At 46.2% G+C, this 26,235-nt stretch overlaps 1 protein-coding gene across 4 annotated transcripts; it reads right to left on the bottom strand.

The window, feature by feature from the left end:
- Positions 1–3,909: 3,909 nt before the first annotated feature.
- Positions 3,910–23,233, bottom strand: EVA1B (eva-1 homolog B). 4 transcript variants are annotated; one of them, XM_075604727.1, is made up of 3 exons: positions 22,814–23,233; positions 6,988–7,072; positions 3,910–6,555 (listed from the first exon to the last, which is right to left on the bottom strand). In XM_075604727.1, the coding sequence occupies exons 2-3, from the start codon at positions 7,052–7,054 to the stop codon at positions 6,128–6,130; spliced, it is 495 nt and encodes a 164-aa protein (XP_075460842.1). In that variant the 5' UTR covers positions 7,055–7,072; positions 22,814–23,233; the 3' UTR covers positions 3,910–6,127. The 4 variants fall into 4 exon arrangements, with proteins under 4 accessions (XP_075460842.1, XP_075460844.1, XP_075460845.1 ...); XM_075604729.1 differs by lacking the exon at positions 22,814–23,233 and adding an exon at positions 22,110–22,707; XM_075604730.1 differs by lacking the exon at positions 22,814–23,233 and adding an exon at positions 22,135–22,707.
- Positions 23,234–26,235: the final 3,002 nt, after the last annotated feature.

Below are 26,235 nucleotides of genomic sequence, written 5' to 3'. Positions count from 1 at the left end.
CCCTCTTCTTCCAGTAGTTCAGCGCTAAAGGGGTTAATGCTGCCTCCTCAAGGAAACAACCCAAATAATACAGTAGTAGTAATACAGTATTGTAATAAAGCAGTGCTTGGACTTAATCATTACACTGCGATTGTATAGGATCTGGCTTCAGTGCAATGCACTAGACTTTGCAAGAGCTGAGCTCAGGGAACCTGCGGAAGTGCTGCCAGCGCGGGGTTCTAGGGAGGACAGTTGGGATTTGAATGGGGATTGAGTGAGTTGAAGAGAGAGTTGGCCACGGAACGCAGATAGAGAGGTATAAATTGACATGAATGTAAGGAGATGTAAATAAATTGTTTAAAGTGCCAAGTTGTGCTAAGTTTTCCTCCGGCTCCTTGGGAATTATGGTGAAGGTGTCCTGTCTGTTATCTGAAATTGTAATAAGATTTGTCGAAGGGGGGCCCTACATCAGAAATGCTGCTTGTGATGTCCTAATATTTGCAGTCATGGTAGCCCAAGACTTGGCCGGTAAAGCAGCAGTCTCCCCCTGTCCAATGTAAGCAGAGGGTCCAAGTAGCTGAAACGCACTATTTTCCGTTACTCCTGGCAGCCCCTCATTCCCCAGATAACTGGATAAAGGGGAAACAAAATGGCGATTTAAATCTCTGCGTCAGGCGACACAATAGAAAGTTCCAATGTCATCCATTATGGCCTCCTACAGTAACTCCAGAGGAAGCAGCGTGCAGCTGATAAACGCGTTGAGATTGAGACTAATTGACAGTCTAAGTGGACTCATTGAGGGACCAGAGGACGGATCGTCACTTGCCTACAGTTTTCCCCATTGCGCTAAACCGGAAGTGACGTACACAAGCATCACAGGATGTGACGCGAGTCCAACCGGATTTGGCGTCAGGCGCTGGGAAAGCACGCGAGGGGAGCTTCAAGAGAGACACCAGCTGGACATAGGCGGATACACGCTACCGCAAGTCCATATCCAACAAGGCTATTGGACGTCCAGAAGCTCCAGTGATACCAAACCGGGTTCCCCATATTCCTTATATGCCACTTATACATGTACAGAATGTGAGTACATCAAGTACATAGTTTTTACTATTTTTGATCTGCACTATGTCTGTTTCCATTCTTCTACCCTGAGGTATATCAACATATATTTCCAAAGAAGAAATACCACAGCCACAGATTGGAGACAGGCTTTATTTTCACCTACTTCTTGTAAGTAGAACACCCCATAAGAGCCAAGATCCCAATCACTTACCAACTTGTCACAACAGTACACACTATGTATTATTTGTAATTTTTGGTTTGATCCTGCTCCCATTGGATTCTGTGGAGCCCTACAGTATCTGCCCGCGTCACGCGGGGCATATAAATACCAGGAGATATCGGTGCGGCCTTCATAACCAGGGGTTCCCCTACAGCTTCATTTAACGCAGGTAAGCTCAGAGGAACCCTTTCTTCCCATCCACTAACCCAGGGGTGGCCAACTCCAGTCATCAAGTGCCACCAACAGGTCTGTTTTCAGGATATCTCTGCTTCAGCATAGGTGGCTGTCATAATGACTGAGCTATTGGTTGCTTCAGCACAGGTAGCTCAATCAGTGGCTGTCATTATGACAGAGCCACATGTGCTGAAGCAGGGATATCCTGAAAACCTGACCTGTTGGTGGCCCTTGAGGACTGGAGTTGGCCAGCCCTAGTCTATCCTAAGAGGTTGGGTCGTGTGTGCACATGCCACTCTGTGACCTCTTTGCAGGATCCCTTCATCCCGACTTCTCACTTCTTGCTTCTGCTCTCCACCCCACATTTTCTTAGGCTACGGCCCCAGTCCTTCCTGTGCCTGGCGGCGCGTGCAGACAACAGCCGCGATTGGCGTTCTGTAGGGGAGCACGGGGGCGGGGCCATGATGCAGGCGGGGCCATGACGGGGCATATCTGCCCAGCCATTGGCTGCGCACCGACCACGTCGCGGCACAACAAGTCTTGTCTTCCCTGCCAGCGTACGCGTCACCGCGCTTTGCGTGCCCACACACAGCCACTGGAGCCTGCCCCATAGAGGGCTGTGCTGTGTGGCACGCACGCCGTAGCTCGCGCCGCGTGACCACCGAGGATTTACATTGCTTTGCAGGCTCCTCAGGCAGAGAATGGCCTCAACAGGCTCCTACCAAAGGAGGCATTTTTAAGCTCCCTGCCTTGACCCTGAGATAAATAAAAGGGCTGTGTGAACCCAGCAGCTGTACATAAGGGCCAAGATCCAGAGTGTCACTTGATTATCTTGTGACTCCAACATTCCCTGCAGAAATTCAGGTTATAAGGCAGCAGCAAAAAAAACCCTCTGGAAATATCACCCCCCTCCCCCCTGCCCCCGAGGCTTCAATGTATTTTTACTGTAAGAAAATAAACACAAGAGGGGTGTGTATCAGGGATTGCACAGGCATTGGGCTGCTGTGCGCCGAGTCAGTTCCATGTTGCGTCAATGAATTGGAGCACGTCCTGCTCTCTAAATATATTAGTGTTAAAAATCGGGATTTACCATGGTAACCTAGATTGCACTGGGCTCGGGGGAGAGCTCCATATTAAACTCCTGGACACATATCTCCTGAACGGAGCGGGAGATTTACACAACTAAAATCATCCATTGGAAGGGCAGGAAGATAAGAGATCTCTTGTAGCGAGTACTCAAGGCATATGCAGAAAAAACAGGTCATTAACATGGAGAAGGTTGGCAATAGCAGCAGTTATGGGAGAAGTTATAGGGAGCAGTTATGGGAGAAGTTATAGGGAGCAGTTATGGGTGAAGTTATAGGAGCAGTTACGGGAGGAGTTATAGGAAGCGATTATACGAGCAGTTAGGGGAGGCATTATAGGGAGCAGTTATAGGAGCAGTTTGGGGGGGAGTTATACGGAGCAGTTATAGTAGTTAGGGGAGGAGATATAAGAAGTTAGGGGAGGAGTTATAGGGAACAGTTATAGGAACAATTAGGGTAGGAGTTATAGGAGCACTTAGGGGAGGAATAATAGGGAGTTGTTACAGGATCAGTTAGGAGAGGCGTTGCTCTGCACAATATTAAAATGGGATATATCAAAGTTTGCGTCTAACATATAAGATTTTTCGACCATACTTATTTTTCTGTAAGAACTTCAGGTTAGAGGTCTTCTTATCATAATACTTTCATTGCAGCTTCCTTATTTTATCTTGATTTCACTATTTTTCCATTATGAGCTGTATAAAAATAAAAGAAAATTATCCAGTAAGGGCAGTTACAATGTGGAATTCATAACACATGGAGACTGTGATGGCAGATACAATATAAATCTTTAAGAAAAGGTTAGACATATTTTTTTAGAAAGGAAAGGTATATAGAAATATACCAAATAAGTAAACATGGGAAGGATGTTGATTCAGGGAGTAATCTGATTGCCATTATTGGAGTTAGGACAGAATTCATTTTTCCCCTTGTGAGGTGTCATTAGATGATATTTCACTATGGTTTTTGTTTGCCTTCCTCTGAATCAAAATACTGTCAATACAACCATAGGTTAGGTATCCGTTATCTAACATATGGGAGAGGGAGTGGCTCAGTGAGTAAAGACACTGACTGGCACTGAGAATTTGCAGCAGTGGAGCCTGGTTCAATTCCTGGTGTTGACCTTGGGCAAGTCACTTTATCTCCCTGTGTCTCAGGCACAGAAAAACATAGATTGTAAGCTCCACGGGGCAGGGACCTGTGCCTGCAATATGTCTCTGTAAAGCGCTACGTAAAACTAGCACTGCTATACAAGAACATGCTATTATTATTATTATTATTATTATATTGAACATAGGTTGAACTTGATGGACATATGTCTTTTTTCCAACCTCATCTACGGTGTAACTACTGTATGTAACAAATCACAACAGCTCTGAGCACATCACTCCATCAAAACTTTTTAATAGAATTCAAAAAATATATATATAACTATGGCATAAAATTCATAATCAAATTTTTTTTTACAAAACAGATCTTTGTTGCAAATTCCGATACTTTATTTTTCCATTAATGAAACTGTTTCATAATATATTGGAAGCACTAAATACCCATTGCACAGCTCCAACATCTGGAACACATACTGCATCTCTCATCCTAACTAAGGGACACATACCTCTCAGCTCCTCCGAATCCAGACATAAGGGCCACATACTTATCACCTCTTCCTAATACACAGGCATTAGAGCCACGTACCTCTCACCCCCACCTAATACACAGACATCAGGGCAACATACCTCTTACCCCCTCCTAATACACAGACATCAGTGACACATACCTCTTACTTTTCTATACAGACCTCTAACACTGCAATGACCTACGACCTACAGACTAAAATAATATGTCAGCACTTTAAGTAAAAAAAAAACATTTCCTGCATTTTCCCATGTGACAGCATTTAATGTTACTGTGGAATGTTCTTTTTTTTTCCCGGGGGAGTTTAAGGAATGAAATTTAAAGCACCAGTGCTCCCACACTGCAAGGAACAAGAAGAAAAACAGATGTTGTAAAAGATGGGCCAGAGAAGCCTGTAACACATTGCCTGCATGTTAACCCCTCTACCGATATCATGGCCTGAACAATGCAGTGCAGGCCTACCCGGCAGAGAATGGGTTAAGGTACATGGCTTTGCTATGGTCTTTACAATAGGGCTGGATCACATCAATGCATTCCAGCCCAATTCCGTAGATATGCACAAGCAACATAAACCAGAATGTGTACAGTTAATCTCAACGCACTGCAGCCTCTCTCAGTGTATGTATGTGCGTGTGTGTGTATGTATGTATGTGCGTGTGTATGTATATATATATATATATATATATATATATATATATACAGTGTTCGACAAACCTATACATTTGCTCGCCCCGGGCGAGTGGATTTAACCCCCGGGCGAGTAAATATTGGCCCAAGCAGCACACGTTTGGTACTAGGTGGCGAGTAGATTTTTTTGTGTGGCGAGTAGATTTTTTGGTGATTTGTCAACCACTGTATATATATATATATATATATGTATGTATGTATCTATATATATACACGCACTCACACACACACACACACACACACACACACACACACGTGTGTAGATAGATGGATATAGATATGACTGTGTGTGTGTGTATTTGTGTGTATTTGTGTGTGTGTGTATTTTTATGTGTGTGTGTGTGTGTGTGTGTGTGTGTGTGTGTGTGTGTATGTATGTGTGTTAATACGCAGATATATAGGACAGTATGTATATTTCTTATTTTCCCAAATATCTAGATTTTAAAGGAAGGTGCCGCCTGCCACAATGAATGCTGCTTTATCTGCTGCATAATATTGTGCGGCTTGCAGTGTCAGAGAGGATCTGCAATCCAGACCTCTAGCAACCACTGTCCTGCACAGCGTGTTCTATACTATAAGATGCTCTGTGCAACCAGGTTACATTTAGCTGCCGATTGTGCACAGACATAGAAGGCATAGGGTAGGGAGGCAATTAATGATGCTGGTAGCTGCATTTCGTTGCCATCTTACAGTCTGTGACTATAGCACCATTGCTGATGCCCTGAGCCAGGAATGCGAAATGGGCAGTAGGCTCCTGGGCTCTTTAGTTTGGTACCAAAAATCAGCATCCAGTCTGGGTGATTATTCCTCTTCCAGTGCCAGAGCTGGTAATGCCAATGCACCAGCCAACTTGCCCAGTTCAGAAAAGGCATTGGACCCAGCAATCAGATCCTGATCTATCCAGTAGGGTGTCCATCCTTTTGACAATAAGGCACTTGTCTTGGGCCAATCAGTTTGTGTTCCATTTGACAGGTAAAGACACTATCATTCAGTTTTAATGTTTCTAACAGTGTCAGAACAGCCACTGGTACCCATTCCTGTGCCCAAAATATCATAAAGGGCATCCAACTGGCCTGTCACTTTCTGACCCATCTCATTTGGGCAATAAAAGCAGCATCCAATATGGGCAACCGTCCCACGTACAATGCCAGTCCTATTATTAGTGATTTACCAGCCATTGGCGCTCAGGATATCAGAGAGGGTACCATGCTGGGCAGTTTTTGACCTGTCTACCTGGGTACCGGCACCAATATTTTATGTAGGCAACTTTCCCACAGTAATTTTAATAGTAATGCACTCGGCCTATAGTGCCAGCTCCTGTACCCAGGATATCGGGCTGCCCATTGCGCCAGATTTCCCGAATAATCCTCTCCCGCTCCTCCAGCCTCTGGGCACGTTCCAGCTCCTCCGCTGACGTGAACACGTTGACCGCCAGCGTGCCGTCCACAGGCGAGTGGTTGCCCAGCGGTGTCTCCGTTACGGGACTTAGTATGAACGTTTCCTCATTGTCGTCGCTCTCCGGATCCTCCTCGTCTCCCACAATAGACACGGGCTGCTTGGCGCAGTCCTTGGGCGGGGTCTTCTTTTGCTTAGGAGGCAGGCTGGGGGTCCGCGGCTTGCAGGAGATACGGATCACCAGCAGGCAGAGGGTTAAAACCAGCCCGAAGCAGACGCCGAGCACAAAGTAAAGACCAAAGGACTCTGGGTTATCTGCAAGAGAAGCCAAGACAATAGGTCAGCTCTGGAAGGGCCCTCGAATATTGTGACTGAGTAAAATATAACAAGAGCTCTGCTTTGTATCTCGCTTGGGAAACTCTGCTAATTGTTTTTTCAGTTTGTCTTGTGCTGGCCACACATTCAGAGTCTTCCCCAACATATATTTCACTGTAGAAATCAGAAATAACTAGTTACAAAGTGGTTCATACAACTCCAGCATCAAAGATTACACTGTTAATATTCAGACACGCCTTTGTCGTGGGCTCTGGCTTAACCCTTAACACAAGGGAGCAGCCAGAGGAAATCAAACCCCTCCCAAGTCTCATCTCACCATATTCACAAACTGACTTTAAAAAATGATTTTAAATGACTTCTGGTATATTGATAACCCTACCCCTCGTCACCCCACAGCAGCAAGTCTCATACCTCGGATGTGAGCGTACGCTGCAATGCTGTTACTCAGGAACTCCATCTCTTTTTTGTGAGTCTCCATCGCCCTGAAACTCGGAGCCTATAACAAGACAGAAGTGAGATGTTAGTCTCAATGCTCTTCATACACCCGGGCTAGAGACGCAGAATAACATGTACAACAAATACTTTCTCTTCTGCTACAGCTACAAATATTTCATCAAGAGAGATACATTTAGGTCCAGATTTACAAAGCTCCATTAAATCAGGGATCCTAACGTTACATCAACTGAAACAGGAACGGGCATTATAGAACATGGTGTCCTCTAAGCTAATTATATGCAAAAACAGCCATTCTGCATCTCATTATTATAGGCTTAATGTCGCATTATTGCATCAATCTTCCAATAACGTGATGTTATGCCAGTCTTGGCATGACTCCGATCCAGACCCTGAAATAAGTGTGTAACTTAAGTTGAGAAGGAGAGGCGAGGGAAATAACACTGGAAATAATGTTATGGTTTTTTGCATCATACCTAACTGTGTAGTTACATCCCACCAGACCCTGTAATAGCTGTTTCAGGGTCTGGATGTGAGTAATGTCAAGTTTAGGTATGACTTAACTAACAGAAAAGGAGGGGAGCGCTGACACAGGAACACAAATAAACAATACTAAATGTGCTGTGCATAAAATGTGCAAAAAAACAATGAATGTCAGATCTCACAGGGAATGGTTGGTATCTTCAATCACTGGTATGAACTCCCAGAGCGATCTCCCTTCGCACACAGTGTTGTAGTCACATGTGGATATGAGAAAGGATTGCAGGATCGTGTAGGTGGTAAAACAATGTATTGGCAGTTTAGACAGAAGTCTAAATAACACTCACATTTAAAACCTCATAAATGGGCATTGTACGAAAAGCGGGTGCCGGTCAGGGGGTGCGTCAGGTTCTGCTGATATTCTGGGGGTCTCTGAGGCAATATCTGTTGCTTCTATTGGGGAACTGGTGCGCAGTCTGTCCCCCAAACGCTCCGGTATTACTGCCACTCCTCCGGTCCACTCGATGCAGCCGACCTGATAATGTTGATGCTGACACGCAAACTCCCAGCAGGCGCTCCTGTTTTCGGATTTGTGTATAAATTATGTATTATTGAATGTATCAAGTATTTTTGGCATTTGGGGCAAGAATATTGATTCACTTGCTTAACCATTTAGTATATAGCGCCCTATTCCAGCACACAAGAGGTGCATCAGTCACATTCGCTGGTTTGGAGGTTTGTCCGACCATTTGTATCCTGATTGAACAGAGAAGGGTACTTATGTAGACCAACCAGGAAACTAACTCCTGACGAAGCGAGAGCGAAGCACGTAGAGTTGCAGCGGAGCGCCTGCTGGGAGTTTGCGTGTCAGCGTCAACGTCATCAGGTCGGCTGTATCGAGTGGACCGGAGGAGTGGCAGTAATACCGGAGCGTTTGGGGGACAGACTGCGCACCAGTTCCCCAATAGAAGCAACAGATATTGCCTCAGAGACCCCCAGAATATCAGCAGAACCTGACGCACCCCCTGACCGGCACCCGCTTTTCGTACAATGCCCATTTATGAGGTTTAAAATGTGAGTGTTATTTAGACTTCTGTCTAAACTGCCAATACATTGTTTTACCACCTACACGGTCCTGCAATCCTTTCTCATATCCACATGTGACTACAACACTGTGTGCGAAGGGAGATCGCGCTGGGAGTTCATACCAGTGATTGAAGATACCAACCATTCCCTGTGAGATCTGACATTCATTTGTTTCTTTTGCACATTTTATGCACAGCACATTTAGTATTGTTTATTTGTGTTCCTGTGTCAGCGCTCCCCTCCTTTTCTGTTAGTTACCTAAACTTGACATAACTCACATCCAGACCCTGAAACAGCTATTACAGGGTCTGGTTGGGATGTAACTACACAGTTAGGTATGTTACACACTTATGCACAGCACATTTAGTATTGTTTATTTGTGTTCCTGTGTCAGCGCTCCCCTCCTTTTTTGTTCTGTATCGTTGCATGAGACCCTAAAAGAGGGTCTCTAAAGGGTAGAGCGAAGACAAAAGGGACTTTTCACTTATTGCACAGTATTCACCGTTCTTTATTGCACTATTTGAGTATTTGATTCATGATGCTCCATTCATTCTATGTACATTAGTCACTTTATTATTTTTCATAGCAATTATAGCGCCGGGTGCACATCTGTTTACAATGACTTAACTAACGTAACATTAAGTCCTCACGATAACCTTAACAGACTTTAGTAGATATACTCTATTATGGTCATTTGCATATAACTTGCATGTGATCATTACTAACGTTATCGTTAACACTTTGCCCTTTCAGGGGGAATACCTGGCTCAACGTTATGTTATTGTCCTGGAACTAGAATCAGATTTCTGTTCCCTTTCCCCTTTTTGCAGCTCTGCCTGCTGGCCCTTTATATTGTCATTCTTTCCCTGCAGTTATTATTCCCTGTGCAGGCGATTTGGATACATTAGTTTCTAGATCTCCTAGCCTCCTGCAGCGGTTGCCACGACTACCTCTGTTATTCCCCTGGCATAGTGGACTGTTCCACTCTCCCCTGCCTGTATTCACAGTTTCCTTAGCCCAGGCTCTGCTCCTGTGAGGAGCCTCCATTTTGCTTTCTTTTCACCTCAGCAGGCTAGCAGGCACTACCTATGCCCTCAGTTCCCGGTAAGAACATCGTTTTTACTCTTTGTCCTTACTATCAAGAACTATTATTACAGACAACTCTCTCTCACTACACCATCTACAAGAATATTTGTGATCTGCTGCTTTTCAATAAAGTGAAGAAAACTTATAGAACTTGTGGTGCTTGTAAAAGGAAACTAGTTAAGCTGTCCATATATTATCCAGCATATTTCCCTGTGGTTCCAGCACAGTAAAAACAGATTCTTTATACCTTGAATTCAGCATAGAAGCCACTACTTACAGCCTTTAGACAGAAGAAAGCAGCTTGCACTGCACACAGCCTGCAGCAGTACAAGCAAGCAGCTTACACTGCACACAGAGCCAAGCAGTCCAACACTCAAGGCTCCAGCACTGCAGTCAAACAGTGTACCATACACAGAACTTTTATTGCTCTTTTCTGTCTTTGAGTCCATCCTGTGCACAGCCTGACAGTGAGGAATTACCATCTCACCTAACCCTGCGCACGTTCCCACGGCTAGCGCCACGCCACCGGACACCGCCAGGACACGGGTCAGAGCCACCGGACACCTGTAAGTACAGCTACCCCTACGCTAACCGCTGCAGGACACCTACCGGCACTATCCGAGACAGTCATCCATCGCTGACGCAGGTAAACAGACCGCATGCCACACGCACTGGCTAAAGGCCTACACACCTGCAGCATGGCAGAACTCAGATCCTCACCAAACACCACGCAGGAGAGTGATCACTCAGACACAGAGACCGCTGCGCAACTGCAACAGGCGCAGGCAGACGCAAGGCCTAAACGGATAGTCACACTGACACAAAAGGCCCGCGAAAAATATGAGGCTGACATTGAAGCGCACAGCGCCAAGTTAGAAAAGGCCTGGGAAAGAACCGCACTAGTTACACAATGTTGCTAGCATTGGCGGTAATGCACAACAGCTCGGGCAGGCAATTATTCAAATAAAGTCTAACCACTCGTGCTACCAAGGGCTGTCAGAGACATACATCACCTACTTGACCAGAGCCAACACCGACAAAAGCCTGCAAGAAAGAGACTTACAAAATAACATTGACCTTACACGTGACAACCGCGTGCGGACCGCTATCACAGACGCGCAAAGCGTGAGAAAAGAGCTCCTCCTGGAGACCGCATTGCAGCACTCCAGCACATCAAGGCACTCATCAAGGTCTGCAAAATCAGTGCAATCAAACGCGTCCAGCGCAAGCACTACCAAGGCGCGAGCCACCGCAGAGGCCGCACGTGCCAGGGCCAAATATGGTCGGAGAGAGGCAGCCATAAGGGCAGAAAGAGCACGCATAGGAGGAGCAGAACGCCGCCAATGCCACTGCCAATGACGCCGCCGCTGCGCGTAGAAAGGCCGAATTGTACGCGAATCTAGAAGCTCTAAGCAAAGAAGAGGACACCGCCGCCGCCATAGCCCAAGTCTTAGAAGCAGCTGCGAGACAGGACAGCGAGGAGCAACCGTACAGACGGATAGCCTCAGAGGATCCAATCCAACGCACTGAGGACTATGTAAGGAGCCTCTCCAGTGTAAACACCAGCGCACCGTCTCAACACGAAGGGAGTGACTTCACAGACACCAAAGACTTGCTAGGTTCACGTGGAGAAGACGCCGTTCCTTTAAGGGTACACGCTACCTGGGATAGCTGCAACAGTGACCCACACGCCAGCGCGCACACGGATGCACTACAACAGGCTTGCAATCCAGGTACACCCACACAGGAAAACACAGCCCCTCACACTGACCAGCAGTCATCACGCGTCCACACCAAGGAAGAGGTGACCGCAAGGAACCTCCCGGTAACTACCTCAGAATGCGACCAATACGCCGATGCCTCAGGCCTGACAGACATGGGCAAGTACATGATCCGGCGTGACATGGTGCAAACAGGACTTACCAACTTTGACGACCGCCCTGAGAACTACCGAATGTGGAAGTTCACGTTCAAGGATGCAATCGAGAGCACTGACTTCTCAGCAAGGGGAGAGCTCAGCCTGTTATCCAAATGGCTGGGGAAAGAATCCAGGGAACACGCGAACCGACTCGGGACGGCAAACACGAACCACCCCCAAGTAGGTCTCGAGGACCTGCTGCAAGAGCTGGCGTTTGCAAGAAAAGACCATTCCTTAACAGGTCTCAACGTCCTAGACTCAGCTTGTGGAGTGAGACCCATCTTGGAGAAGCTACCCTACAACCTCCAAGAAAGGTGGATTTCACAAGGCTCCAAATACAAAAGGGAGAAGCAAGTCGCCTACCCCCCATTTTCAGTCTTCTTAAGCTTCATTCGCGAAGCAGCAAGGACGAGAAACGACCCCAGCATCATCTTAGGTGCGCAGACCACATCCAGTGCCAGCCACCCGAAGAATGAAAGATCAGCGGCGAGATACAAGGATGCCAGAACACCCATCTCGGTCCACAGGACGGATGTGTCCGCTACGACCCACGCGAGTCCCGACCAGTAGGCCGTCAGGAACAAGAAACCAAGGGACCTTAACAAAGAATGTCCCATACACAAAAGGCCGCATCCGCTTAACAAGTGTATCAGATTCAGAATGAAGCCCATAGAGGAGCGGAAGAACTTACTCAGGGAATGGGGAGCCTGTTTCAAATGTTGTGCTTCCACAGCTCGTTTATTCAAGGACTGCAGAGAAGCTAAAAAATGCACAGAGTGCAATAGTGACAGGCACATAGCCGCTTTACACCCAGAGACTATGAAGCCCAAATCTAGCAAGGCCCCTAACCCTATGACAAAGCAGGGCGGGGAGGAAGAAGAGGGAGAGACACCCCCCACATCGGTAGCATCCAAATGCACAGAGGTATGTGGAGAAGGATGCGATGGTAGATCTTGCTCTAAAATATGTCTTGTAGCAGTGCACCCAGAGGGACAACCTGAAAGAGCTAAAAGGATGTATGCTATCATCGACGACCAGAGCAACCGGTCGTTGGTCAGGTCAGAATTCTTCGACACGTTCAACATACAAGACAGCGCCTCTCCTTACACACTCAGAACGTGCGCAGGGCGAATGGAAACTACAGGGAGAAGAGTGAACGGCTACACCATATGCTCAGTGGACGGCAAAGTGAAAATGCCCCTTCCCACACTCAGAGTGCAATCACATGGCGGAAGATAGGAACGAAATCCCCACACCAGACGTAGCGCGACACCACCCCCATCTCAAAGCTATTGCCAATCGCATCCCACCACTAGACGAAGGCATCCAGATCTTGCTGCTACTTGGCAGGGACATCATGAGAGCACACAAGATCCGTGACCAGCGAAACAGGGAACATAACGCTCCAAGCGCTCAAAGGCTCGATCTAGGATGGGTAGTAGTGGGAGAAGAGTGCATAGACAGGATACGCGGACCCGACAACGTAGACGCCCTACGAACAAACCTGTTGGAGAACGGTCGTGCATCTCACTTCAAACCATGTCCGAACCACTTCAAGGTCCAAGAGAAGTTCGAGACCAAAAGGATGTATGGAGATGTGTTTGTGGCAAACAAATACACAGATGACTTAGGGTGCACAGCGTTCCAGACAACAAAGGATGATGACAAACAGGCGCCATCGGTGGAGGATAGAGAATTCCTGAGGTTAATGGAAAAGGAGCTCTTCACGGACGAATTAGGCAGTTGGGTGGCCCCGCTACCATTCCGCTCACCAAGAAGACGCCTCCCAAACAACAGAGACTACGCCATGTCTAGGCTCACTTCGCTCCGCCGTAACCTACAAAGGAAACCGGAGACCAAGAAACACTTTGTGGCCTTCATGCAGAAGATCTTCCTCAGTGGTCATGCAGAATCGGCGCCCCCACTGAAAGAAGGCGAAGAATGCTGCTACCTCCTGTCATTTGGCGTCTACCACCCTCAGAAGCCTGGCCAAATTCGAGTGGTATTCGATTCCAGTGCTCAGCACCAGGGAGTCTCCCTAAACGATGTTCTCCTCACCGGGCCGGACCTGACAAACAGTCTTCTGGAAGTGTTGATCCGCTTCCGCAAGGAGCCAATTGCCATAACAGCTTCCTCGTGCGAGAAGACAACCGTAACTACCTAAGATTCCTGTGGTACCAGAATGACGACATAGAGGATGAAATCATAGAGTACCGCATGAAAGTACATGTCTTCGGTAACAGCCCATCACCTGCGGTGGCTGCCTACGGCCTCAGAAGAACGGCTCAAAACGGAGAAGCAGAGTTCGGGAAAGATGCGAGGAACTTTGTCGAAAGAGACTTCTATGTGGACGACGGGTTGAAATCAGTCCCCACCGAAGAAGAAGCCATAGACCTACTCAAAACGACACAAAAGATGTTAGCAAACGCCAACCTAAGATTGCACAAAATAGCCTCCAATAGTGCCATAGTGATGAAGGCGTTCCACGCAGACGATCACGCAAACGATCTCAAGAATTTGAATCTGGGGACCGACACGCCTCCCATACAGCAGAGTCTGGGGATAAGCTGGAATCTTAAAACAGACACATTCACGTTCCAGGTATCCATCAAGGAAAAACCCTACACCCGACGCGGAGTCCTGTCCACGGTTAACAGTCTTTACGATCCGCTAGGATTCGTAGCTCCAGTCACTATGGGAAGTCTCTTCTCAGAGAAATGTCCTTCGAGAAGCAGGACTGGGACACCCCACTACCTCCAGAAAGACGTAAAGAGTGGGAAATGTGGAAGGATTCTTTGAAGACCCTAGAACAACTTCAGATCCCACATCCCTACTCACCTATATCTCTCACCGCTGCACACAGCAAAGAGCTTTGCGTGTTCTCAGATGCCTCTACAAAGGCCATAGCAGCTGTGGCCTACTTAAAAACCACGGACGTGGGTGGAAGTTACCATATCAGGTTTATCCTTGGCAAAGCTAAACTGGCGCCACAACCCGACCACACTATACCCAGACTTGAAGTATGTGGAGCAGTATTAGCAGTAGAACTGGCCGAACTCATCAAAAACGAGACGGACTGCGAAACAGATGCTGTTAGATTCTACACAGATAGCTAGGTGGTACTTGTTTACATATGTAACAAGAAAAGAAGATTCTACGTATACGTGGCCAACCGTGTAGAAAGGATCAGGAAGTCAACCGAACCAGAACAATGGCACCATGTGCCCACAGACCAAAATCCTGCAGACCATGCCACCAGATCAGTGCCTGCAGCTCACAGGACCAACGTTTCTTACGCAGCCCGCGGAAACGCCATAAAACCCAGTTGACGATTTTGAACACGTGGATCCTGGGAAGGACACAGAGATAAGGCCTCAAGTATCCGTGTTACTCACGAATGTGCTGCACAGAAACGCATTCTTATCATGCCGATTCCATCGCTTCTCAAGCTGGACAGCCCTCCTGCGAGCAGTAGCCCATCTGAGGCACATAGCTATCTCTTTCCGCCAGACACCAGGTGGTAAAACGACAGGCTGCCACGGCTGGCACATCTGCACAGAGTTGCGCACCGTGGACGAAGTTACAAGGGCAAAGGAAACTGTTCTCCGTCATGTTCAGAGAGAGACATATGCGGAGGAGATCAGTTGCATTCGTGGAGGGAAGAGCATCCCTAAAAACAGCCCACTTTGGAAGTTAAAGTTAAGTACTCTTCACCTGCATGAGTACGCGAGCTATACACATCGAGATCATAGAATCTATGGACGCTTCAAGCTTCATAAATGCCCTAAGAAGATTCTTTGCAGTCAGAGGACCAGTTAAACAAATACGCTCCGATTGCGGCACCAATTTTGTTGGAGCATGTAAGGAATTACAAATAAACACTAAAGATGATAGAGGCAACAGTATCCAGAGACCAAGAGTGTACGTGGACATTCAACTGTCCTCACTCCTCTCACATGGGTGGAGCATGGGAACGCATGATCGGGGTGGTCCGGCGTATTTTGGACTCTATGATGCTAAAAACTGATTTGACTCGATTCACCCACGAAGTGTTAACCACAATTATGGCCGAAATATCAGCGATAATTAATGCTAGGCCTTTGATTCCAGTGTCAACAGATCCAGAATCGCCAAGTATTCTGACACCAGCAATGCTCCTAACTCAGAAAGTAGGGAACATCCCCACTCCAGTTGAAGATTTCAGTTCCAAGGATATGTACAAACGACAGTGGAGACAGGTGCAGCGCTTGGCCAACACATTTTGGGATCGCTGGATACACGAATATCTCGTGACACTTCAGGAACGCCATAAATGGCAAACTGTTAAACCAGATATCCAAGAAGGAGATGTTGTTCTATTGAAAGATAGACAGGTGACGAGAAACGAATGGCCTATGGGACTTATCAAAACCATCCCAAGCGAAGATGAAAAGGTCCGCAAGGTAGAAGTGAGAGTGACCCAACAAGGCATTGCTAAAACCTATTTAAGGCCCGTTACAGAGATTATCCTCTTAATGCCCAAATCGGATTATAACAAAGAAGAGCTGACCACCAGTTCTGTGGAGTCTGAAAGACATTGTGGTGCAACCAGCTAGCCTGGAGCGGTGCATCCACCTGGCATCCTTTGCCTAAGGACTTTGGCCAAAGGACTTTGAACCCAGGGATACCGGCCGGTATCTCTTCGCTATGTGGATATGGACTTAAGCATTGTTTATGAATGTGATGTTATATTTGTCATGCATTCACACATGTTCCACATAGTTAGTTATATAGTGGTATCTCCAGATACCAGACGGGGAGTGTCCTGGAACTAGAATCAGAGTTCTGTTCCCTTTCCCCTTTTTGCAGCTCTGCCTGCTGGCCCTTTATGTTGTCATACTTTCCCTGCAGTTATTATTCCCTGTGCAGGCGATTTGGATACATTAGTTTCTTTATCTCCTAGCCTCCTGCAGCGGTTGCCACGACTACCCCTGTTATTCCCCTGGCATAGTGGACTGTTCCACTCTCCCCTGCCTGTATTCACAGTTTCCTTAGCCCAGGCTCTGCTCCTGTGAGGAGCCTCCATTTTGCTTTCTTTTCACCTCAGCAGGCTAGCAGGCACTACCTATGCCCTCAGTTCCCGGTAAGAAGCATCGTTTTTACTCTTTGTCCTTACTATCAAGAACTATTATTACAGACAACTCTCTCACTACACCATCTACAAGAATATTTGTGATCTGCTGCTTTTCAATAAAGTGAAGAAAACCCGGGGCCCCCCGCAGCACAGTGAGAGAGGCAGCAACTGGGGAGCGGCAACCCCCCTCCCCGCCCCAGGCACCTGTCGCAAACCCAGCCACCGGCAGCACAAGCCTCCCCCCCTCCGACGGCAACCCCCCCCCCCCACCACCCCCTGACAGCACATTGACGGAAAGAAGCTCCAACCCAGGACAGTGCAGGGGAACTTATTCAGTGCAAGGGACTTATTCTCAAATGCATTTTTATTCCCCCCACATACTTTAATCAGAATTAGGGAAAGGAAAAAAATCAGTTTCTCGTATGTTTTAATGCTTATACAGTATATAAATTATTATTGTGTACAGTATGTGTATGTGTTTGTGGGGCTGTAACGTTCATGCATGTGTTGCGGCTCTCTGAATATTTTGGACAACTGTTTTTTTTTATAAAATGGCTCTTCTTCCTTGGAAGGTTTCAGACCCCTGGCCTAGTACAAGAAGAGAGACAGAGGAGAAAATGTAAAGGTTGTAAGTTCTAGAAGTGCAAATTTCCTCTCACAAAAAAACAAAGCACATGTTAATTACTGCTCCTATGTTCTAATGTTCAAATACCCCTTGTGTATGTATGTACATCTTGATTTATATAGCGCGATCTATGTACATAGCATTTCACAGCAGTAATGCACGGGACATATTAAGATAACACATAATGGGAATAAATGCTTGAGACATAAAAGTAACAGGAAAAGGAGTCCCTGCCCCAAAGAGCTTACAATCTAATTGGTAAGTAGGAAGAACGTACAGTACAGAGACAGTAGGAAGGTGTTCTGGTAAGTGTGTCTGCAAGGGGCCACGGTCGATGTATGAGGTGTATAGTATCAGCCACTGAGCTACTCATATGCTTCAGTATATAAACAGAGAAAGAAGACAGAAGCCTGATTATCCCACTGAAAGGACGGTTTGAGTTTGAATACACTCTTGCATATACTGTGGACTTTTGATCAGGGCTTGATTCTGAGCTTATTCTTATTTGGCTACTTTGTGTCCTGTAGGGGGGTTTGGGTTAAGGGAAGTACCTTGTGGTTCCGTTGGACCCAAAGGAACGGGCCTGAGAAAGGGGTCGTCACCCCGAAACGTTGCCCCTCTTACCCTCCCCCATTGTCTTTTTTATATGTTTATTTGTTTGCAGTTTTTCCTTTAGTGTTTTTTCTCCACTCCCCTTCCCTGTGTTTCTCCCCCCTACTCTTGTGCTTTACAAGAACTATATATTCTGCATTAATAGTCGTTAAGCATTTCCATATTTTGTGATACCTATTGTTCTATTATTACCGCTATTAAATTTTGGCTTATTCCGTGACTCTTTCGTTTTCTCTATTAATCAGTGTGTGCTGGAGCTTTTTTGTTTTTTTACTCATATGCTTCGTTAAAGAGGTGTGTTTTAAGGTGGGCCCTAAAGGTGGATAGAGAGGGTGCTAGTCGAATATAGAGGGAAAGAACATTCCAGAGGTGTGGGGCTGTCAGTGAAAAAGGACCCTATGGGTGTCCAAAACGTTGGTCTTTTGATAGTTTTCATTAAGATAGAGAGGTGTGTGTGTGTGTGTGTGTGTGTGTGTGTGTGTGTGTGTGTGTGTGTGTGTGTGTGTGTGTGTGTGTGTGTGTTGTGTGTGTGTGTGTGTATCTAGCTGAAAGTACCCTGCATTGCTCGGGAATTCTAAAAAAAAATTAAAAAATGTTGAGATTTATAAATGGTTAATTTCATTTTTTTGTTTAATGAAAAAAAAAATGATGTACAGTATTTTTATTCTAATGCTGTTGGGTGTAAACTATATTTTTGGTTTTCCATCAAGCGCAAAAACATACAAATCAGTTATGTCATTACTGATGTCATCTGTGACGTCATGTATGATGACATCAGCAAATCATATGGGGGAATTAAATTTTCCAGACTTTTAAAGGTTTATTTTTTTGTTTGTTACAAACCTTAACTACACTTTAGGTAAGTTTTTTTCAATTTAATATATATGTATCTCCCCGTGTATAAGTGTACAGTATATACGTATGGTAATAAAAGAGCCTGTGTGCCTGTCATAACCATAGCTCCAAGACCATGAAACCTATCTATATACCCAATAAAATTCTGCTGAATTGTGTTAAAATCAGTGCAGTTTTGAAAGGTTCAGTTCACCATCTTGATTCAAAATGGCGTCCAATTGTATCCACACAGACAAAATCCTGCTCCTTGATCTCAGGAACCTTCATGCAAAAGTTGGTGACGATACCTAAAGACAGGGGTGCGCAAACTTCTTGAGCTGCGTCCCACTGCCCGGGAGCCACAGCGTTCACCCCCCCCCCCCCTCTTCAATTACTCGACGTCAAATGACGTTGCGGGTCACGGGACTCTGGCGCGGTATTTGACGCACGTTGCCATAGCGACGCGTGACATCACATGAACCTGCGGCATCATTTGACGCATCACCGAAGACATGGCAGAGATCAGGTAAGTGAGTTACATAGGCCTCACGCCTCCCCCAGCATTTAATTTAAATGCTGTGGGGAAAGTGCGCGGGGCCTCTGTAACCGCCCGCGCCCCCCTAGAAATTCTCCCACCCCCCTTGGGGGCATGCCCCCCAGTTTGCACACTGCTGCCTTAAGATGCATAGCGAACAGACAAACAACTTTCCAAAATATATAGCAGGGGAACCTTTTTGAATTCCCAATGTCAGCTCCTTGTGACATTGGGTAAGTCACTTTATCTCCACACACAGATTGCAAGCTCTTGTGGGCAGGGGCTGTGTCTGTAAAAATCCTATGAGCTGCGTAACGGGCACTTTATTGTAATTGTGACGCGCTTTGAGTCCCATTGTGAGAAAAGCGCTATGTAAAATAAAGTTATTATTAAATCTGAGCATTCTACTTTGTGCCACTGTTTATTGCCCCATTAAACTGCATAGTACTACGGTATTTTTTGTTTGTTTTTTAATGACGCTGTCTGTAAACTCACATGTATTCTGTATCCCAGCTCCTACATGAAGAGGAGATTCACCAAGCTTCAATATAGGGCATCAAAGCTCGATCCTGCATTAACTACCATTTAAATCAATAGCAGTTATCATGGAATTGAATCCTGGCCCAAGTTCTCTGTGTCACTGCCTCTCTGTCATATCCCCCACTGTGACCTTACTTCCTCCATGTCCTTTAAATACATCCATTTAACTTCCTTCCCCTGCAGTTTCAGGACATTCACAGACACTCCCATAAACAGGGGGTCACACCCCACCTCCAAAATGCCTCCACAGCTGCATTGCCTTCATACTCACCGTATTAAAAATACTTATATTTGTGTTACGGTCATTACTAAAATCGGCATTAGGTGTGGACATTATCTTTAAAACACCAATCAGCCCAGGTTGCAATGGTTATCCTAATGGTTACCATTTCCTTTCCCCTTCTACCAATGCGTTTATAATGGTTCAGTTATCCCAATGACAATGTTCACAAATGTCATCGATATTTATTATCTTAAATCATTCACCTCTTAATTGGAAGTCAAAATCAGCAAGGTATTCGTTACATCGCCATACGTTTTCCCACGGGGGATCTAACGCACTGCTTTACGAACATGGGATCCCACTCAGAGACGTATACTGAAGTTGTGGCAAACTGAAAAGCAGTCAGCACTTCAACGCCTTTTTGTCCCTTTACCCAAACACCTCCCATCTGCTCGCTCACCCTCATCCACTTTTGTTGCCTGGGAGTTTTCAACACATTGCAAGGGATTCTTTTTGGCAATTAGATGGTTAACGCCACTTATTTTAACCCTACAATTTCCAAGCCTCTTGTTGCTTGGCCCCCATCTGGTTGTGGGATTAGATGCCTGCCCTTATGAGATCAAACCCTTTGCTGATCTTACCCCAAAGAAAGTGACCTGTTGCAGCCTGCGTAATGCATTAGCCGGTCCCATGTGTGTGACAATAGTGTCCTTTCACTCCCTGCGTGTGCAGCTGTCCTGGAAATCCTGGGTGGACACATGGTTAGTAGGATGCCCTGACAGCTGGGAGTGTCCCCTTTGACAGGAACTTTCCCCTTCCTGGCACAGTAGAGCTGCTACAGTAGGTCCCAGCAGCCAGGTGTGGGGGCAAAGAAGTTAAAATGGTTTGTAGCCCAAAGAAAAAGATGCACAGGTCCTCATGGGACAATACGAAGATATCCATGTTAAAAACAGGACACGCTCTTTGCTATGATTTTTTAAAAGGTTGCTTTTGATTGGAATCTTTGCAACCTGAACTCTACACTCACACATGTATGTATGCATGTATATACATACATAAATGTTATATCAACCTCTAAGGACCACAATCGAAGACTTGGGGCGTGTGTCTGTGCTACATCAGGGAGAGACGGATGTCTAAGAGAGATATATATATATATTTATACACACACACACACATACTGTATATACATACATTATAGGTTATATGTTCCCTCTACTCCTCCTATGCACACATTATAGATAGATCAATAAACAATATATGAAGGTTCTATACCTAAATTCACTTACCTTGTCGTGCTGGGTCCTTCCTTCAGACTTATGGCTGTGGGGTGTGTGTGTTTTCTCTCTCTCTCTCTATGATACATGCACATTCCCTCCCTGCTAAGGGAGTTAACCCATTTAATTTAATACCGACCAACCTTAAAACTCACCTCTTAAATGAAGCATCCCAATAGCCTGGACTCATGGCTACTGTTCCACACCCAGTTGCTCATACCAATCATTGTGGCCACGAACTGCCATCTACTGCTCTTATTCCCTCACCTGCTGTCTCTGTAAATCTCCCAACATACTAATTAGATTGTAAGCTCTTCGGACAGGGATTTCCTTTCTTATTGTCTTGCTTTGCTGCGCTTAGTGTAGTATAATTCCCTGTACAGTATTGTCTTTGTGGGCGCTATATAACTAAAGATATATATATACATACATAAAAACATGGCATGGTTACTCAAATGTTACTATAATTTAGTATACAGTATATAGGTTTGGTGTGTGTTTTATGTAAATATGTGTACAGTATAACACACACCAATATATATGAACAGTACACAATGCCTATTCCCTCTCGCTCACAGTTTACATTGTTAATCAACCTCCTAATATATGAACATGTTCCCGGCTCCCTGGTACAGTACAGGTAGTCCTCGCTATCCAACATTTCACTTTACAATGAATGGGATACCCAACGCTTTACAATGCAACCCTTTGGGCTGTTTTTCGACACCGGAATGCGTTATCCAACACTCACCGCCACTGATTAACATGGGACTCACTTAACAACGGTTTCACTATCCAACGCTACTTCCAGACCGGATTCTGTTGGATAACCGAGGACTGCCATTATATACAATCAATATCCATCGTCCCCGCAAAATCAGTATGTTGCCCTTGCATGGAGTCCAATGGGTCTCTCCAGCCTCATACAAAGGGGTGTCTCAACCTCGAGACTGACAGGGCTCTTGTGTATATATACTGTGGGATCCCAACATGTCTCTTTTACTCCTGTCCCTAGAAGTGTGCACCCCCCTCTCTTTGAGTCATTCAGTCTCTCTCCGACTGAAATCAGAAAGATTTGGAAGTTCTGGACCCAAAAAAAAAGCATTTTATATGGGAAAGGCGCTGCTTTGTATCAGTGACCCTCAACTGGGGCATTCACCCAAGTGTTCCAGCTGCAGAACGAGTGCACACGGAATACACTCAGTATATTCATCAGAGGAGACGCTCCAGTTGCTCTCCGTGGGGTTGCTGTACTGAGATAAATTGGGTGCTGGTTACACTGGGTTTTTATGGCGGGTTTTGGCGAATGCATCGCTATTATCTACCGCGGGACGCTGCCCTCGGCGCAAAATAACATATTAGTGAATGGTGGAGAGATGTCTGTATGAGCGGCGGATCAGCGAGCACATCCAGCCCATCCACCCCCCCCCCCCCTCTTCCTCCTCACCCACTTACCGCTGAAACGTCACTTTCTAGCAGTGTCCAAGAGTCCAAGTCTCGGCCACCCTTTGTGGTTCTGTGGCTTCCGTTGTGTTACTCTTTGTGCAGTGTTGATGCCATTGTATAGTGGTGTGTTATTTCATGCAGGGGTTAGCGGTGCCCTGTATTGCTGTGTAGTTATGTCAATGTGTAGTGGTGTACTATTTCAGGTTGTGTTGTGTCAATCCATGTCCTGTGTGTAGCTGTGTTAATGTGCAGTGCTGTTACGTAATATAGTGTTGTGTTAATGTGTTATTTCAAGTTGTGTGTAGCAGTGTCCTGTATTGCAGTTTGCTGTGTTAAGAATGAGTAATGTTGGTTGTTGAGCTGTTTCACACAGAAATCTCCTCCTCCTCTCCCTCTCTCCCCTCCTTCCAGATGTGGTCACGGGGAGGTTTGCACTAAACCACTGCTCTGCTTATAGAAACTTTAATAACAGACCAGTCCAGCCCAGAGGCTAACTAACCCCTTCCTCACCCGAGACCGACTGACCTCTTCCTAACAACTCACTAACCCCTTCCTAACCAGAGACTAACCAAAGGCTAACTAACCCCGTCCTAACCAGAGACTAACTGACTAACCCCTTCAACAGACCGACTAACCCCTTCCTAACTATAGTCTCAGTAACTAATGTATTCATGCCCTGAAACTGTTATTATAATGATTATATATTTATTATGAATGTATATAGCTCTCTCTGTTTATGTGTACAGTACACAAATCTATATGAGCAGATCCTGCTCCGTAGAGCTTACAATCTAACTACCATAAGTAATTATATGAAGTAACCGTCTAGTTTTGAACCTGGGTTTACTTCATCACTGTGACAATTCCACAATAGTCTCTTTTTATGTAAGCCTGGCCATCTTAGTGTTTGTGACACCCAGACACCACATGTCAAAAGCTACACGTGTAACGTGTCTCCTACTGAATACAAACCTGCAGAAACTTGCAAAGACTTTGCAGACTTCCGGAATCTTAACCCTGTCACTGCCTTAAGGGAATGCAAAGCATTGAAAAGCAGTCAGACTTTTGAACCATTTATTATTATTAATTGCGTACACCCTGTCCTGGAGATAATGAAATATATTTTGTTTTCGGGAGAAACTAAAATGGCCGCCACATCTGCATGAATACAGGCATCGGAAAGTGCATTACGTCCACAGTAGTGTAAGATTTGTTTTTTAAAAACTGCCGCATGCACAAAAGTTACTTCACTATGGCTTCGTCCCCTGTGGTCACGGCTGCGCGTGCGCCGCGCACAAGGTACAGCCCTCTACGGGGCGGGCCCCAGTCGGCGTGCATGGGCTCACACGGCCCGATCGCCTTGGCCAAAAGACAAGATTTTGGTGCGACGGCCGAGCATTGGCCACGTTACAGCGGCGGTTCAGCCAATGAGGGCGAACCAGCCGCGTGACGTCATGGGCGTGCCCCCTCCATGCCACCCAGCCGCGAGTTGCCTGGAGTCCACCAGATCGCGCTGCTGCAGGTAATGAACGCCGCCAGGCACCCCGTCACGCGCGTGCTCTGGGGCCTTAGCCTAACCCTTTTTACAGGCAGCGGTCCTGTCCGGGTACTATGAAAATTTACACCTGCAAAATTAAAAAGGAAAATCTCGTTTAAAAAAAGTTAAAACAATTTTTATACATTAAAAACAGAAAAGTCTTAAAAAAAAAAAGAAAGAAATGTATTTATTTCTTTTTTTAAGTGGAAGTTGGTACATTAAAATTAAGCAGTGGTACTTGTGTGCCGTAAGTTAGAAAGTAGCTGTGTTTCAGGTTTGTAAGTAAAAAAAAATGGATATGTAAGTAGGAAAGCAGTGGTACTGCGAGTAAGTAAAGTAGTTCACTTCAACGTGTCAATACAAGTCACTGGTTCTCAAACTTTTAAGAATGGAGGATCCCAGCCTCCCTATGTATCAAACATACTAATCACTATATCCCAGCGTAAGGTATATACTGTATGTATATAGCTGCAGCTATGCAGAGACAGACTGAGCAGGTCTCTGCAGTGTCTAAGGATTGGAAAATATGTCATATTTAAGGCCCTTAGGTAAGGGCTGCTAATTACTCATCATCAGATAATCATCTTAGAACAGAACAGTTCCTGGATTTTTCCTAAATTAGTTGAAGAGTGAACTTTGAACCTGAAAGAAATGTTCATTTAAGCTCCCCCCAGGCAGCCGTCCAGACTGCTCACATTTATTAAGGGCTGGCAGGCGGGAGCCTCATGTAACCCCTTCATGCCTAGGAAGGCAGGACAGAGCATGATGAGGTTATATGTAGGCATGTTGAGTATTAAATCATTGGAAGGCAGCTTCGCTCATTGAAATGCAGTGTGCACATGCAGAGCAGCGTGTGGTCGTGCACACATGCAGAGCAACGCGTGGCCGTGCGCACATGCAGAGCAGCGCGTGGCCGTGCGCACATGCAGAGCAGCGCGTGGCCGTGCGCACATGCAGAGCAATGCGTGGCCGTGCGCACATGCAGAGCAACGCGTGGCCGTGATCACATGCAGAGCAGCGCGTGGCCGTGCGCACATGCAGAGCAACGTGTGGCCGTGAGCACATGCAGAGCAGCGCGTGCACATGCAGAGCAGCGCGTGCACATGCAGAGCAGCGCGTGGCCGTGCGTACATGCAGAGCAACGCATGGCCGTGCGTACATGCAGAGCAACGCGTGGCCGTGTGTACATGCAGAGCAACGTGTACATGCAGAGCAACGCGTGGCCTTGTGAACATGCAGAGCAACGCGTGTCCGGGCGCACATGCAGAGCAATGTGTGCCGTGTGTACATGCAGAGCAACGTGTGGCTGTGTGTACATGCAGAGCAACGTGTGGTTGTGTGTACATGCAGAGCAGCGTGTGGCCATGTGCACATACAGAGCAGCATGTGGCCCTGTGCACATGCAGAGCAGCATGTGGCCATGTGCACATGCAGAGCAACACGTGGCTGTGTGCATCCACAGATCAATATGTGGCAGTGGGCACATGCAGAGCAATTTGTGGCTGTGTGTGCCGGCAGAGCAACACGTGGCCGTGTGTAGATGTAGAGAGCAACGTGTGGCTGTGTGTACATGCAGAGCAATTTGTGGCTGTGTGGTGCACCAGCAGAGCATTGTATAGCTTTATGAATGTCCTTTGTAGAGCCGTGCATATACACAGACTTCTGCAGGTTTCTGTCTGATGTTGAACATGAAGCACTGTATAGTAATGGTGAGCATCACTACATCAATGTGACCAGAAGTCAGCATGAAAATAACTCCCAGAGTTACCGCCTTATCCTCCCACACTGATCCTTCCTCCCAGATTACCCACATCCTGCTAGCAAAGGGACTTCTTCATCACCAGACGGGAGTGAGCCCGGGGCTCACGTACAGGACTGGCCATCGCTATCCAGA

This window comes from Ascaphus truei, chromosome 6 (genome assembly GCF_040206685.1).
Source record: "Ascaphus truei isolate aAscTru1 chromosome 6, aAscTru1.hap1, whole genome shotgun sequence".
Lineage (NCBI taxonomy): Eukaryota > Metazoa > Chordata > Amphibia > Anura > Ascaphidae > Ascaphus > Ascaphus truei.
The sequence above is the reverse complement of the archived record's forward strand: the minus strand, read 5'-3'. Positions and strand labels throughout refer to the sequence as shown.